Genomic DNA, 16,763 nt, shown 5'->3' on the forward strand with positions numbered 1-16,763 from the left:
CAGTACACGACAAATGTTCAAAGTGATTCACACTGGTGACACTGCAGATGTCCAGTTCTGTCCAGAAGCGTGCCAGCATTTCCAATGGAGCGTACAGATAATTTGGATGGATAGTTAATAAATTTGTGTTATGTTGTTTTGGTTATTAATTCCGAGGCTGTCATTTTGCCATATCACCCCATATAAAAAAATAATCAAAAGTTTAGGAACAGTAATTTCTCAAAGTAGTAAAAACCAAGTTTTGTACATATGTAAAGTAATAAAATTTAACGTGCTGTTGTATGGTAGCGTTACAGAAGCAAAGACCCATAAAAAAGGGGAAGAATGTCCATCTTACGGTAGCGTGTCAGCCATAACTATTGTTGTGATCTGTAGCCTGAATTATTGCGAAGAGTAATAACGTATTGTCTGTTAAAAGTGGAGCGGTCACATAGATTTCTTGCAAATAGGTCTTGTTAAATACATTAGCTTATATTCTTGCAGTCATGTAACTGTATACCAGGATCCAAGTGACATGCTCAGCCACAGACTGATATTCTGCCTTTCTTCAAAGTCAATAAAGAATTTGAGACGTCTGTATTTGGATGGAAATCTCCTCAACCAGATCCCACTGGAATTACCCTCTACTTTGGAGGAGCTTAAAATGAATGAAAATAAACTTGGTAATTTAGAAGAAGACAGTCTAAAAGGTAATTTAGCGTTCAGCTAGAACAAGTCTAGAACACATCACAATTCCTTTTTGTATCTGCATGAGAATAAACCGTATCTGGCTTCCTTAGATCATTTAGATCAGAGTTCCCCAACTCCAGTCCTCAAGAGCCATCAATGGTTCATGTTTTCAGGATTTCCTTAGTATGGCCCAGGTGATAATTGCAGTACCTGCATAGGCAATAATTCCATCACCTGGGCAATACTAATGAAATCCTGAAAACATGACCTGTTAGTGGCTCTTGAGGACTGGAGTTGGGGAACTCTGATTTAGATCATCAAGTAGTTTGGTGTACTTTAGCTTGTAAGTAATGGTTTTGGTAACACATATTGGAATGTTTTAGCATACCGTATTTTTTTCTCTTAGAAACACAATTTTAAAAAGCCTAGCCATATTTATATAACACAGGTTACAAAATTATATATACGGTATGCATTTTTTGTTATGCAGTTTTACTTATTTTTTGCATTAATTGCGCCAATAAATGTAAAAAGTTGCACAGAGGCGTAAAAGTTTTTCCAACGCATAAGAGTTTCCACATAGTCCCTTTGCTGTTTACAGATCATAAACTTTTTCGATGTGTATACAGCAATTACCGGATTCTACGTGTGCATAGCCCGCCTCATGAAACATCAAGCAAACCCTTCTAAGAGAACATAACTCATGAGCTTAATGGGAAGTTGGAATTCAGGGGTCATATTGCCCCAAAAGGGAACAAACATACCGGAGATTTGTAATATTTTGTAATAAAATGTAATATAAAAGGCTACAAAGGGATAATGTTTGGCAAAATACGCAGCTTTTCAATAGAATTATTGTGATTTCTATCATTGTTTTTAGATCTGAAGAACTTAATAACTCTAGAACTTGAAGGGAATGAACTGAGTGAAGCCAATGTCAGTCCCAAAGCTTTCAAACCTCTGCAGCATGTGACTTACTTACGTCTTGGCAGAAACAAATTCCGAACGATCCCGCAAGGACTCCCAGTGTCTATTGAGGTGAGCAAGCCACCAAGGCATCCAATTTATTGACATAAAGCATGTTGCGTTGGAGCTGTTTATTGTAAATCAATCTATTGGGTTTCTCCAAATACTGTGAATAAAACGGTCTCATATATTCAGATCCTAAAACTCAAAACTGCAGGCGAAAGCTTGGCCGGCCATACATTTATAATATTGCGTGTTGCCTATCTCAATAAAAAAAATCATGTAATACATGACCAAGCTGCATTTGATAAATAATTGCTCTATATTCTCCAAGTAAATAAAGGATCGGAGCCAGGAACTCTTTGTATAATGTCCATATCCCTTTACCAAGATCCATAAGGAAAGGTATTGCCACTGTAGAAGAAACCCATCAACTTTATGTTTTGCTTTATGTCGGTTGTGGAAGAATTAGTAAGTCACAATAACTACTTATGCAGCTGTAGATCTTTACTAGATGGAGGTAGAGTATTGCATATTTAGGTCTACTCCTTACTACAGTTTTTTTTTTTTTTAAAGAATCAATCCCATGAACTTATTTTTTTCACTAAATCTGTGTATATGTGTATGTAGAGGGTGTGTTAATATACTCACCTACTGCCACCTTCTCCGGGGTCCAGTACTGTTCTGCTCCTCTTCTCAGTGACATCACCATTCTGCTGACTCTCCGGGTCACACTGCACTCTGCGTGACCCAGAAGTGGCTTTTACAATATAAGCCTATGGAGCGTCAGAAAGATGCTAATAACGAGGCACCATAAACTTACATTGTAAAAGAGACTTCTGGCCCACACAGTGTAACTCCGAGAGTCTGAAGAGTGGTGATGTCAATCAGAAGAGGAGCAGAGCAGCGCTGAATACCGGAGAAGGCGGTGGTAGAGGAGAATATTAACACACTGACACTACATACACAGATTTAGTGAAAAACAAAAATTAATGCAAAGGCTTCTTTAAATTGTATACTTTCTGGCACCATATTTAATAAATAATCAGACACTTTCTGATGTGATACTAATCAGATATTTTCATAGTGCTTACCATCTTCTCTCACAGCATATAGTCTCACACAGACATGGAGGATGATCTACTGCTACCCCTTTCCCATCCTCATTCCTCTACAATGTTCTCTGATTATTGTGAAGAGGGGAGAAAGAAAGCCACTGCCAGACATCTCTGGCAGTGGCTTATCACCAAGAAAAGACAAAGAATCTTGTCTTTAAATTTAAGTTGCCTATCTCCCCCAACATTGTCAGTTGGGGCAGAGTCGAAAGCGTCCCCATAGACATTAAATGGTCAGGTGGTCCACTGAAATTGGCTGATTCAGTCAACTTTAACTTAAAGTATGTGAGGGCCCCATTAGGCACTGGCAGAATCTATGACCAAGGCCTTAAAATTCCTCTAAAAAACTACAAGGAATTGATGGATAAAGTATACTACATAACTTTTCATCTCACAATGAATACAAATTATTTGCTGAGACTGCATCCATACTCCTTCAATTACAAACATCTGATAAATGGTTAGACTAGTTAATACCATCTGGAATCTCAAATATCTAAGTAGTTCTCATTTCACCAGAGCTGGTTAAAAGTAGCTGAACTGTGATTGGTTGCTAAGCGCAAGTTTTCCCACTTGACAACACCTCAGCAGACACTGACATGGTGGGAGAAATCTAGCATCCCCAGGAACATAAGCTCCAGCCATCGTCTGTCCCCCAGAAAGGAGCAGTGAGTACATGACAGAAAAGAATTCCCCCCTCCCGTGTGGTATCATTAAGCGACACACATGAATGTAGGAAAGTGCACATATTAAATGGCATGTGGATTTAATATTTTCTCACAGACACTTTTATGCATTATTGATGTTACTGTGCTCTGATGCTGTGAGTTTTTTTAAAGTGCTACTTTCCCCATAATTCACCTGAATATACCCATATAACACGTAATGCTTTTCCCATAACAACCCATTAAATATGATACTATACTGCATGCAGATGCTGTACATCCATGAGCAACTCAGCTGGACAAATTACAAGTTGACCTGGGATCTTAGTGAACCATGTTTCTGTGCAATTTCACTATTCTACTTTTACTGGCATTGATAGGATGATATTAGGGATAGTAGTCCGGTAGCTCTGGCTGACGGGATAATGTGGGATATTATAGTGAATGTGGCCATGTGGAGAGGGCGGGGCTCTACACTCATCTTTATATATATAACGATGTGGGATATTAGGGGTAGTAGTCCGGTGGCTCTGGCTGACGGGATGATGTGGGGTAGTAGTCCAGCGGCTGTGACGGGATGATGTGGGATATTAGGGGTAGTAGTCTGGCGGCTGTGACGGGATGATGTGGGATATTAGTAGTCCAGTGGCTTTGGCTGACAGAACGGTATGGGATATTAGGGGTAGTAGTCCGGTAGCTCTGGCTGACGGGATGATGTGGGATATAATAGTGAATGTGGCTATGTGGCGTGGGTGGGGCTATACACTCAGCATTGCGCACTAACTAACCATAACCATAGTTAGTTACTATGCCCAGGCAGCGCCGGGCTCGTCAGCTAGTGTAGAATATTATTTTATGCAATTTAAAAGTCTATATAACAGTTTTTTAAATTATTTATTCTATATTTTTCTATTTTTAGGAACTCCATCTTGAAAACAACCAGATTGAGGAGATTTCAGAAACGTCCTTTAACCATACTGTCAATCTCAATACCATTGTTTTACGATATAACCAACTAGAGGAGACAAGAATACCTCCATTAACATGGATATTTCATAAGTAAGCTACGTATTAGGAAAATTATGCATGCTTTTTAAAATATGGTTGGCCTTGTGGTACAGGTACAGTTGAAGTTATAAGTTTACATACACTTTAGTCATATTCGATTAAACTCATTTTTGCACAATTCCTGACATTTAATCCGAGCACATATTTTCTTTCTCATGTCAGTTAGGATCACTAGTATATTTCAAGAATGTAAAATGTCAGGATAATGTGAGATCCCATCATTCATTTCAGCTTCTATTTCTTTCATTACATTCCCAATGGCTCAAAAGTTTTCATGCATGTGGTTAGTATTTGGTGACGTTGTCCACCTTAGGTCACACGTTTCTGGTAGCCTTTCACAAGTTTCTCACATACGTTGCTAAAGTTTTGGGTCCATTCCCCCTTACAGATCTGGTGTAAATAAGTCAGGATTGTAAACCTCTTTGCTCGTACACTCCTTACCTGGGGTAATTGTCCACTGGAAGACCCATTTCAGGCCAAATTTTAGCTTCCTGGCTGATGTTTTGAAATGTTGCGTCAATATCTCCACATAATTTTCCTTCCTCATGCCATGTAGTTTGTGAAGGCCATTAATCTCTCTTGCTGCAAAGCAACATGGCCATTGGGATGGTGTTTCTTGGCTTACTTTTAACAAAAGCTAAATTTTTTGTTTCAGGCCTAAGGGCATTTTTATAAAAAAAAATAAATAAAAATTTTAAACTTTTTATCCATGTGCAGCTGTAAAATGTAACATGGCTCTGTCAACAGCTTTGGAGCAGTGGCGTCTTGCCAAGCGATCCTCTAGGTCAGTATTTCTCAACTCCAGTCCTCAAGACCCATCAACAGGTCAGGTTTCCAGGATTTCCTTAGTATTGCATAGGTGATGGAATTAGTGCTTGATCAGGTGATGAAATTATCACCTGTGCAATACTAAGTATAGCCTGAAAACTGTTGGTGGGTCTTGAGGACTAGGAGGACTAGAGTTGAGATACACCATTCTAGGTCATGTCAATAGGACACGTTTTATTATTGATATTGATTTTTTGTACCCGTTTCCTCTAGCATCTTCATAAGGTTAATTATAGCTGTTTTTCGACTGAAGTGTATTTATTTGCACCAAAGTACGTTCAACCCTAAGTGACAAAACTCGCCTTCTTCCCAAACACTAGGATGATTGAACAGATTTTTGCAATTCTCCCACTGTGAAACTTGACTTTATGATTCTTTAATTGCTTCGACAATACTTTATAGTAGTCCTGAATTACCATTTATTATGTTGCTATGCTGACGAGAAGGCAGTGATAACTTTTATGAAGGCTTAATAGCTCAGGCACACATGGCAGGTCCTAGCGGTCATGGCAATCCATTAACACCCCAAGGTCGAGTCGCGGGGGTGCTGGTGGGCTGATAGAGGGAGCGCTCTCCTAGTGACATTGATCTGCACTCCAGGCTTTTGCAGTGAGATGTCACATGTATAATTATAACCAACACTCACTCTTTATGGTATGGAAACAGCTTCTTTGACTCTGCCATCAAAGTTTTACAACATTATGTGGGATGGTTTAATAGTATCAGCAAGTAATAAGTTTGAACATATGAAAGCGGTATTGGAAAAATCCTGCTTTTAGTTGTGAATTGCCAGCAGTAAACAATACTCTACTAAAATAAAAAAGAATCCTGTAGCCAAGGTTTTTAGGTTATTTTTCCATGCTTTTAGTTTTCACATTTTGGAAAATAAAGAAGTGTTCAAGTATAAAACAGGAGTGAACTACCGTATTATTTGGTGGTGCAAGAAATTTACAACTCGAAAGGCACATTACCTTAAAGGGTGCAGAATTTTTGAAAATATTTATGTACCGTACTTTAAAAAAAAAAAAAAAAAAATACATTTATGCACTTTTTAAATTGTAATTTGAGAGGGGGATGTTTGCAGAATTTTGATAGCTAAAGAGAAACCTAATAAGAATAATTAAACAGAGACCAAAAATAAATTACTGTAGTAGGTTTACTCTATAATGACAAACCGATGAGGAAATAATGAAATGAAGCAACTGCATAGGTATTAGTTAATAGATTGTATTTTGTATGTCACAATGTTCTATAAAACAGTCTATAGACTGATGGCAGGATGAATAAAAAAACCACTGGATAGGTAAATTTCCCATACTGCCATTTAATAGCATCAGTGCCGACCATATTACTTATTAAATAGTAAAGTCCAGTGTGTCCCAGTTACAGTGGCAACCATAGGATTCGCCTAACAGTGTCAGCCGCATTGCCCACAAAACAATGGTGAGAGTTTTAAGAACCTTATTAGTTACTGCAGATCGGTATCAATTAGGCTGGGTTCACATCACGTATGCCCCTACATTCAGTGGCTCGACTGGAGCTTATGTCTGAACTCCCGCAAAAAGGGATTCGGGCATACGTGCTGATGGGGCCATTGACTATGGTGCATCACTTTCAGCAGAATACGCCTAGTTATGGCGGTTATGTCTTGCTTTCCACCTCAATTAGGTTTATACGTCCAAAAATTATACAAGACATAACACACCGACTCCGTAAACATCATTATGGTCAATGGCCACATCAATGCATACGCCCAAATCCCGTTTTGCTTGTGTTCAGACATAAGCCCCGACCCAGCCACTGAGCGTAAGGGCAAATTTAGTGTGAATACAGCCCTTACAGTAGGAGTCATTCTGTCAGTATTTGAGCGCATGGCTGATAATGACATTCCCCGAAAATTTACACTTAAAGAGAACCCGTCACCAGGTTTGGCCAATACGAGTAATGGCCATCGCCTTTCAGGGCTTATCTACAGCATTCTCCTGCACAGGCGCTGCAGTGTGCAGGTCCCAGGAAAGGTCAGAGAGGCCCAGCGCCTTTGCACTGCAGTACTTTGCTCTGCCCTCAACAGGGCAGATAAGTACGCCTGCGCAGGAGCGCAATGCCGGAGAGCTATGAAGCAAGCAGGAGGGCGGCATCGCAAGAAGATGGGAGGCGCCGGACCAAGACCAGTCACACAGCTCAGGCCAGACTTCCCAGCAGGCGAGTATAATAAAGGTTATTTTTCTTCTCTTGCAGGTCGATCGGGGGCTTTTCTACAGCATTATAGAATGCTATATATCAGCCCTGAAAGGCGGTGGCCATAGCTTGTATCAGCTAAACCTGGTGACAGATTCCATTTAACTTAGCACAAATAGTTTTTTTTTCCAAAAACGTACAATTCAGGACAGTATTTGGAACAACATAATCAACATTTTTTGCACGTTTTGTCTGCGCATTTTCTAATTCTCTTCTATTTTTTTTTCCTTCCAAAGGAACCTGGAGTCAATAGATCTATCTTATAACCAGTTCTACCAAGTACCGTCCTATTTGCCAAAATCTTTACTGCATCTTGTACTCGTAGGCAACCAAATTGAAAGGATTCCAGGTTATGTGTTTGCACATTTAAATCCAGGGCTGGAATATCTCTACCTTTCTTTCAACAAACTCGACAATGATGGAGTAGACCCAACGTCATTTCATGGGGCATATCACTCATTAAGGGAAATATTTCTGGATTATAATGAGCTAACTACTGTGCCAGTTGGAATGGAAGATATGAAAGATCTGCACATACTGAGGCTGAACAACAATAAGATTAAGTAAGTACAAAGCCATATAAAATCTACCATTACAACACATTCTGTAACACAGAATACAAGCGTAACCACAACACTATGGGGCTGATTCATCACGGATTGTAAACGGGAAAACTCTTGTTAAAAAGCAGCACATTTTTACAATATGTAGTTGCACAAAAAAGGTGTCATTTTTACGCCAACTCCGTAATATTTCTGAAAAGTAGGTAGAGCTTTTTGGCAATGACATGGTCTAGCACCTAAGGCTGTGTGCACACGATGCAGATTTGCAGCGGATCCGCAGCGGATTTTACCGCGCAGGAACGTTGCATATCCGCATTGTGATGTACAGTAGCCTTAAAATCAATGAAAAAAAAAAACACTGTGCAGACACTGCAGATTTTTCCGCGCGGTTTTCCTGCGGTACAAAATCCGCAGCATGTTACTTCTTTTGTGCGGTTTTCCATCTCCCCTGTCACCAAATCCGCAGGGGGAAAACTGCAGTGGAAAACCGCACAAAAACCGCATGAAAAATGGAAGAAATCCGCAGTAAAAATGCAGGTCATTTGACCTGCGGATTTTGTCCATTCTGCGCGGAAAAATCCGCAGGGCCAAAAAGTCCATCTGCACTCAGCCTCAGGTGGAAAACCGCAGGGGAAAACTGCACAAAACATGCAGTGAAACCGCACAAAAAAAGCACTAAATACTCAGGAAATATGCAGGTCATTTGACCTGCAGATTTAGTGAAATCTGCGCAGAAAATTCCAAAGCAGAATATGCACCGTGTGCACATACCCTAATAATGTATTAATGCAGTACAATATCTGACGCTGACGAATAGACAGCTGAATGATTCATTAAAGCCTCTTAAAAGGTCAGTCTCAACTTCAGAAATAGGTAAAATTCTAAAGTGCTTATACTTTGCAAAAATCCTCTCTGTTCATATTAACAAAGGAATTTTTAATTTTACAGTGTACAGCTCGTTGCCTAGGTTACCAACCACCATACTATCTCAGAGCAACCAGTTACCTAGGATAAAGCTGGAGTCACACATAGCGACTTACCAGCGATCCCGACAACGATATCAAGGTGTCAGGATCGCTAGTAAGTCACTATGTGATCGCTGGTGAGCTGTCACACAGACAGCTTCACCAGCGATCAGCACAGCGATGCCGAGCGCCCGGCGTCGCTTGCCGTCCCTGTAAAAAAATAGAATTAAAATTAAAAATATTGTTATTCTCACCTTCCGACGTCCCGCGCAGCCATCCTGCCTCTCTCCACGCTCCCGGTCCCAGTAATCCTTTGCGAGAATGACGGCGAGAATGTCACAGTCTCGAGGGAGCGCGACGTCTCGCGGTCATTCGTGCAAAGGATCACTGGGACCGGGAGCGTGGAGAGAGGCGGGATGGCTGTGCGGGACGGCTGTGCGGGACGTCGGAAGGTGAGAATAACAATATTTTTAAATTTTTTTATTATTTTTTGCAGCTGATCTCTGGTCTCCCGCCTGTCACACGCAGCGATGCGTGCTGGCCAGCGGGAGACCAGCGACGAAAAAAATGTCCAGAGGTTTCTTGCAGCGATCAGCGATACTGGCAGGGGGGCCGGTCGCTGATCGTGGTCACACACAGCAATCTCGCTGGTGAGATCGCTGTTACGTCACAAAAGTTGTGACTCAGCAGCGATCTCGCTAGCGAGATTGCTATGTGTGACTCCAGCTTAAGAGTGCGCAGAGAGAGCAGGCTCACAGCTCAGGCCAGCTTCAGTCCTACTGTGCTGCTGCCATGTTGCAGAGACAACGTTACCTCTGTTAGCCGGTGGTGAGAGTGTTCAATTAAGAACAGTGGTGCAAAATTGCAACTGGTCAGAAGGAAGCCTGGAGGCAAAGAAGCATTTAGCTGTTGAAGATACATCTTGACAAAGCCCTTTTAATGAGTTTGGCAAATTTCACTCCAACAGACTCTGGATTAAAACTGGCATACAGAATGTCAGCTTTCATTACATAGTATTTCAAGTTGAAGGAAGACTTTAAGTCTATCCAGTTCAACCCATAGCCTAACATTACTTGCATAGGAGTGAAGGCTGTGGCTACAAATAGGGGAAGATTTATCAATGCATGTAGGACAGTTTTCTGGTGTCCTGTCCAAAAAGTCTAGCGGCACAAACAAGATTTTGCAACATTATAGACAACGAATGGACTGAAAAAGGGAACATGGTTTTCAATAACACTATGTGTAATTTAAAAGTTTTACCCATTTTTCTGAAAAACAAAAAAACAAAAACCTGTTGCTTATTTAATAGTGCTATAAGGGTGCGTACGTTGCAAATTCTAGATCTGGATCGTAACAAAATCTGTATGTATTACATGACAAACTATGGGCAGCAGGAATCAGAACCTGGCTGCCCGACTGCAAATAGAGTTTGACAATCCAACTGGGGACCATAGCCAGAGAACAGACTAGTTCAGCGCTGTCCCTGGTTGGCTTCTTCCCGCATCGAAATAGGTGACTGACAGATCTTTCTTTATATGCAGAAATGGGAGAGACCTGTCAATCACCTACATCGATGCGGGGACAGTGCAGTGAATCACCTGGTGCAGTGCGGGAGAAGGAGGCTGGGGTTGGGGGGGTGAGGGCACCAGACTAGTCCCGTCTTCAAACTATATTTTCTCTTTCTCTGAAACGCCAAAGTGTTTCAGAAAAAAATACATTATATAATGTAAATCAATAAATCAGATAAAAAAAAACAGTCAATAAAATCAATCAAATGAATTGAACTAAAATTAATCAATAAATGAGATAAAAATACAAGATCAATATGTAATTACGTTTCAGATAAAAGGATATCGAGCAGGCTCTTATTCATGATAACCGTGGTTTGGGCATCATGAATCAGCCGCAAGGTTTCTTTATTTAAAATTTAAAAAAAGATAAAAAAGAAATATACAGCAACTGTGTACGCCATTACTTTTTCAAGCCATTTATTTGACATGTAACGGCCACATTAAATAGAACTTACGTGTTATGTTCAAGTCGACAAGGTCCGTTAAATACTCCTGGCGCCCGTCATGTCATAGATCTGGAAGTGCCGTTATTTTAGTCTTAAAGTTTTTTTGCTTTATTTCTGTTTCGATGATGCTTTATATAGGTAATTGAAATGTGTTAAAACCCCTTATTTATTTTTGTGCAGGACCGTGTCTCCAAATTGCATCTGCGGTGCTGAAGACGAAGGGGACTCCAACCTAGAATATCTTCACTTGGAAAATAATCATATCAATACGAGAGACATATCTCCCTACGCGTTCTCCTGCATTCGCTCCTATTCCAGCATTATCCTGAAACCTCAGAAGGTCAAGTAACAGAGTTTCCTGGAGGAATCCTTTACAACCTTATTTATCTCAGAGTACATAGTCTGTAAGCGGGACTGGCCTCCAAGAACGCAGCGATGTTCAGAAAAATACAAATTACAGATGTTTTTCTTCTATTCGTAGCCATTCTAACATGACCTATAATGCTTTTCATGTCAAATTAGTTCTACAATTCAGAATACTGTCCTCAAAGTAGTACAACAGCTCTCCTTTCCTGGACTACAGAAAGACACAAAGTTACAATATTCACATTCCAAACTTACGATTATTATACCGGGTGAGTCATAAAGGACGGACGTTTTTAAACTAATCATAAAATCGTTAAATATTTATTAAATATAAATGTATTCACAGATTTGGTTACGTATACTAATAGCATTTGACAAATTCAAGTGTGGAAAACAACATCTGCCATGTGGTGGCCATTATCAGTGATGCATTTCCAAAGGCGTTCTTGGAAATTGGCATCAACACGTTCCAACACAACTCTGTCGATTTGGGCAACTTCCACTCGAATAGCTTCCTTCAGTTCTTGTAATGATCGAGGCTTAAGCTTGTATACACGTGATTTGAGGTGACCCCATAAGTAATAATCGCACATGGACAGGTCTGGGGACCTAGGAGGCCAATTAATATCGCCAAACCTGGAAATGATGCGACCAGGGAAGAGAGGGCGAAGAACGTTCATTGTTGCTCCGGCTGTGTGGGCCGTTGCCCCATCTTGTTGAAACCACACACTAGAGATGGGGATATGTTGCCGTCGTAACTCAGGAACAAAGAAGTTATTTATCATGGCGATATAACGTTGTGAGTTCACGGTAACAGTATTGCCATTATCGCCTTCGAAAAAGCACGGACCGATCACGCCATATTTGCCCATAGCGCACCACACCGTTACCTTAGGGCTGTGCAGCGGTCGTTCATGTAATTCTTTCGGATTTTCATAGGCCCAATAACGGCAGTTCTGCTGATTAACCATGCCATTGACATGGAAATGAGCTTCATCACTCATGAATAAAATAAGGTTGTCGTTTTGCTCAATAATTGCTTCCATCTCATGTGCGAACTTCAGTCGCGCTGCGTAATCCCCGCGCTCCAACTGTTGCACAATGGCCAATTTATAGGGGTGGAAATGCAGGTCTAAATGCAAAATACGCCTTACTGTACGATTACTGAGGGCAAGTTCTAAAGAATGTTTCCGAGCAGATCGACTCGGACTACGCAGCATGGCTTGCCTGACGCGTTCCACATTTTCAGGGGTACGTGCCGTTCGTGGAGCCCCCGGTGGTCGTTTGTTCATTAGTGTACCTCGTGCACGGAGTGCTTCAACCCAACGTAGGATAGTGTTACGAGCGGGAACAGCTTGATTTCTGTGAATATTGAAATGACGCCGAAACTCACGCTGAACGGCTGTGATACACTCATTATTCTTGACAAAACTGTCGTACGCAAAAACGCGATGTTCTATCGTCCACGGCACCATAGCTTAAACTGAAACTAAAATAAAAACAATGCTTTCACCTCACAAACATAACCCCGCCTCCCGCACATCTCTACCTCCACCTGGTGGTGAGTTATAGCCACTTCAAATACATCCGTCCTTTATGACTCACCCGGTATATAGGACTAGGTTATTGGTCATGGTGGGACTATAAAGGAGAAAATATCATCATATTCTGGTTCCAGTAACATTAGTCTCATAAATCTCTGTATTTCTGGTTGCTATGTGCTGCATGCATCTTGAAGAACACTAATATTACAGCAACGCCACTATTGTAGCAGCTTTCTTTTACACTTTAAACCGTATAATGTGCAGTGTTTCTGAACTATGTACAAAACTTGTCAACTCCAAAGACTTTTAAGAAAATGTTTTCTTTTCTTTTACTTATTTGCCAAGTGCACCATCTTCTTGCATGAGCCTAGATTGGTGGCTACACCAGCAAGACAATCTCTCCATAAAATCTTGCATATAGACCTCTTCATTCTCAACATCCATGGGGTTTATAGCAGCCAAAGTCATACTGTATGATGTTGGAAAACAATTGAAGCATTGCACTCCAAGAGGTGAGAAATTATTGCTGTGTCTCTGTACATCTTGCAGGATCAAGTATGGAAACAGATGAGAATGTCAAAGATTAATAATAAAAATATTAATTTTAATGCAATTCAATTTTTTACTCATAATTTACCCTAAAATTGTGCAAATGTCTGTACATTAATTATCTTCTAATTAAAGGGGTTGACTCATGAGGACAATACCTGTCTATATGTCCTTTTAGTGGTGAGGCTGACATGTTGGACCCATACCTGCCTTTTAACACTCTGTGACCAATAGCAATGGGGTGATTGAACCCTACTGTGAATTTTTAACAGACAATTCTGGTGCATTAAACGACTGCCAATCGGTAAATATTTACCAATCGGCGGTCATTTAACCCCTTCATGACTCAGCCTATTTTGACCTTAATGACCTGGCCATTTTTTGCAATTCTGACCAGTGTTCCTTTATGAGGTAATAACTCTGGAACGCTTCAACGTATCAGAGCGATTCGGAGATTGTTTTTTTCCTGACATATTGGGCTTCATGTTAGTGGTAAATTTAGGTTGATAATTTTTGCGTTTATTTGTGAAAAAAATGAAATTTGGCGAAAATTTTGAAAATGTCGCAATTTTCAAATTTTGAATTTTTATTCTGTTAAACCAGAGAGTTATGTGACACAAAATAGTTAATAAATAACATTTCTCACATGTCTACTTTACATCAGCACGATTTTGGAAGCAAAATTTTTTCGTTAGGAAGTTATAAGGGTTAAAAGTTAACCAGCGATTTCTCATTTTTACAACAAAATTTACAAAACCATTTTTTTTTTAGAGACCACCTCACATTTGAAGTCACTTTGAGGGGTCTATATGGCAGAAAATACCCAAAAGTGACACCATTCTAAAAACTGCACCCCTCGAGGTGCTCAAAACTACATTCAAGAAGATTATTAACCCTTCAGGTGCTTCACAGGAACTAATGCAACGTGGAAGGAAAAATGGACATTTTAATTTTTCCAACAAAAATTTTCTTTTAGCATCAGTTTTTTCATTTTCACATGGGCAACAGGATAAAATGGATCCTAAAATTTGTTGGGGAATTTCTCCTGGCTACACCGATACCTCATATGTGGTCATAAACCACTGTTTGGGCGCACGACAGGGCTCAGAAGGGAAGGAGCGCCATTTGACTTTTTGAATGGAAAATATGCTGGAATATTTAACGGTTGCCATGTCGCGTTTGGAGAGCCCATGTGTGCCTAAACATTGGCGTTCCCCCACAAGTGACCTCATTTTGGAAACTAGACCCTCCAAGGAACTTATCTAGATGAATAGTGAGCACTTTGAACCACCAGGTGCTTCACAAATTGATCCGTAATAAAAAAGTGTTTGTTTTTTTTCACAAAAATTTTATTTTAGCCTCAGTTTTTTCATTTTCACATGGGCAACAGGATAAAATAGATTCTACAAAAAGGAAACAGTGTATTTTCCTAAACTAGTTGGAGAGGAATTGGTCCACTGCGCTCTGCGCTCCCTGTAATCTATCACGTGACCGGTGACATCACAAAGGTCCTGTTGGCTCATCTCACGCCACAGCTTCACATCGTGCACACTGCACGTTGGCGCGCCGCTGGAAGAGGGGAGCGTGAAATGTCTGTCACCCGCCGGGACAGCACTCCTGAAGAGCCATGGTATTAACCCACGTTTATCTGCCAAATATCATTCAATCTGACTTCACATCAAGATATACAGCGCTCTTTACTGGTCCTCTGGAGCCCAGACATCGACTCAGATCACACCTTAAGGTAATAACTACCTAACATGGAGCAATCCAATTCATTTGTGTGCATTTTTTAGTTCACTACAAGCTAAAGGGGTTCATTATTAAGTGCAAATTTTATTTATTTAGATTTTATTGATCACATTGGTGGTGTGTGTTCCTAATTTGCAGCAAGTGTTCCCCCCTTTTTTCTACAGTTACTAGCGCCACTTACAGTCTATACTAGACCCTACAATTTGTTGGGCAATTTCTCCTGAGTACACCGATACCTCATATGTGGTCATAAACCACTGTTTGGGCGCACGGCAGGGCCTGGAAGGGAAGGAGTGCCATTTGACTTTTTGAATGGAAAATTAGCTCCAATCGTTAGCGGACACCATGTCACATTTGGAGAGCCCCTGTATGCCTAAACATTGGAGCTCCCCCACAAGTGACCCCATTTTGGAAACTAGACCCCCTAAGGAACTTATCTAGATGTGTGGTGAGCACTTTGAACCTCAAAAATGATTTTTTTAGCCCACTATGTTTTATTTTCACAAGGCTAAAGGGAGAAATTGGGCCACAAAAGTTGTTGTGCAATTTGTCCTGAGCACACGGATACCCCATATGTGGGGGGGAACTACTGTTTGGGCGCATGGGAGAGCTCAGAAGGGAAGAAGCGCCATTTTGGAATGCAGACTTTGATGGAATGTTCTGCGAGCGTCATGTTGCGTTTGGAGAGCCCCTGATGTGCCTAAACAGTAGAAATTCCCCACAAGTGACCTCATTTTGGAAACTAGATCCCCAAGGAGCTTATTTAGATATGTAGTGAGCACTTTGAACCCCAAAGAGCTTCACAGAAGTTTATAAACGCAGAGCCATGAAAATAAAAAATAATTTTTTTTCCTCAAAAATGATTTTTTACCCCCGCTATTTTTTATTTTCCCAAGAGTAACAGGACAAATTGGACCCCAAAAGTTGTTGTCCAGTTTGTCCTGCGTACGCTGGTACTCCATACGTGGGGGGAGACCACTGTTTGGGCGCATGGCAGGGCTCAGAAGGGAAGGAGCACCATTTGACTTTTTGAATGGAAAATTAGCTCCAATCGTTAGCAGACACCTTGTCGTATTTGGAGAGCCCCTGTGTGCCTAAACTTTGGAGCTCCCCCACAAATGACCCCATTTTGGAAACTAGACCCCCTAAGGAACTTATCTAGATGCATAGTGAGCACTTTGAACCCCCAGGTGCTTCACAGAAGTTTATAATGCAGAGCTGTGAAAATAAAAATATTTTTTTCCTCCAAAAATGATTTTTTAGCCCGCTAGTATTTATTTTCACAATGGTAACAGGAGAAATTGAACCCTAAAACTTGTTGTCCAGTTTGTCCTGAGTATGCTGGTACCCCATATGTGGGGGAGAACCACTGTTTGGGCACACGTCGGGGCTCGGAAGGGAAATAGTGACATTTTGGAATGCCGACTTGATGGAATGGTCTGCGGACGTCATGTTACA

General features: G+C 40.7%; 2 protein-coding genes across 8 annotated transcripts in view; one reads left to right on the top strand and one right to left on the bottom strand.

Annotated features, from left to right (window-relative positions):
• ECM2 (extracellular matrix protein 2) overlaps positions 1 to 13,617 on the top strand; it is a 36,736-nt gene extending 23,119 nt beyond the window's left edge. For 3 of the 4 annotated variants that reach the window (XM_073549578.1, XM_073549577.1, XM_073549579.1), the window contains exons 6-10: positions 554 to 689; positions 1,550 to 1,707; positions 4,335 to 4,474; positions 7,786 to 8,112; positions 11,275 to 13,617. In XM_073549578.1, coding sequence (XP_073405679.1) covers positions 554 to 689; positions 1,550 to 1,707; positions 4,335 to 4,474; positions 7,786 to 8,112; positions 11,275 to 11,443 — 930 coding nt within the window. In that variant the 3' untranslated portion in view covers positions 11,444 to 13,617. Of the gene's footprint in view, positions 1 to 553; positions 690 to 1,549; positions 1,708 to 4,334; positions 4,475 to 7,785; positions 8,117 to 11,274 lie in introns of those variants that run through there. The other variant, XM_073549580.1, reaches the window with a different exon arrangement.
• Positions 1 to 16,763, bottom strand: part of CENPP (centromere protein P) — a 383,707-nt gene that overhangs the window by 96,721 nt on the left and 270,223 nt on the right. The window lies entirely within an intron of this gene.

The sequence above is a fragment of the Dendrobates tinctorius genome, unplaced genomic scaffold, assembly GCF_039654945.1.
Source record: "Dendrobates tinctorius isolate UK_male_01 unplaced genomic scaffold, ASM3965494v1 ptg000159l, whole genome shotgun sequence".
NCBI lineage: Eukaryota > Metazoa > Chordata > Amphibia > Anura > Dendrobatidae > Dendrobates > Dendrobates tinctorius.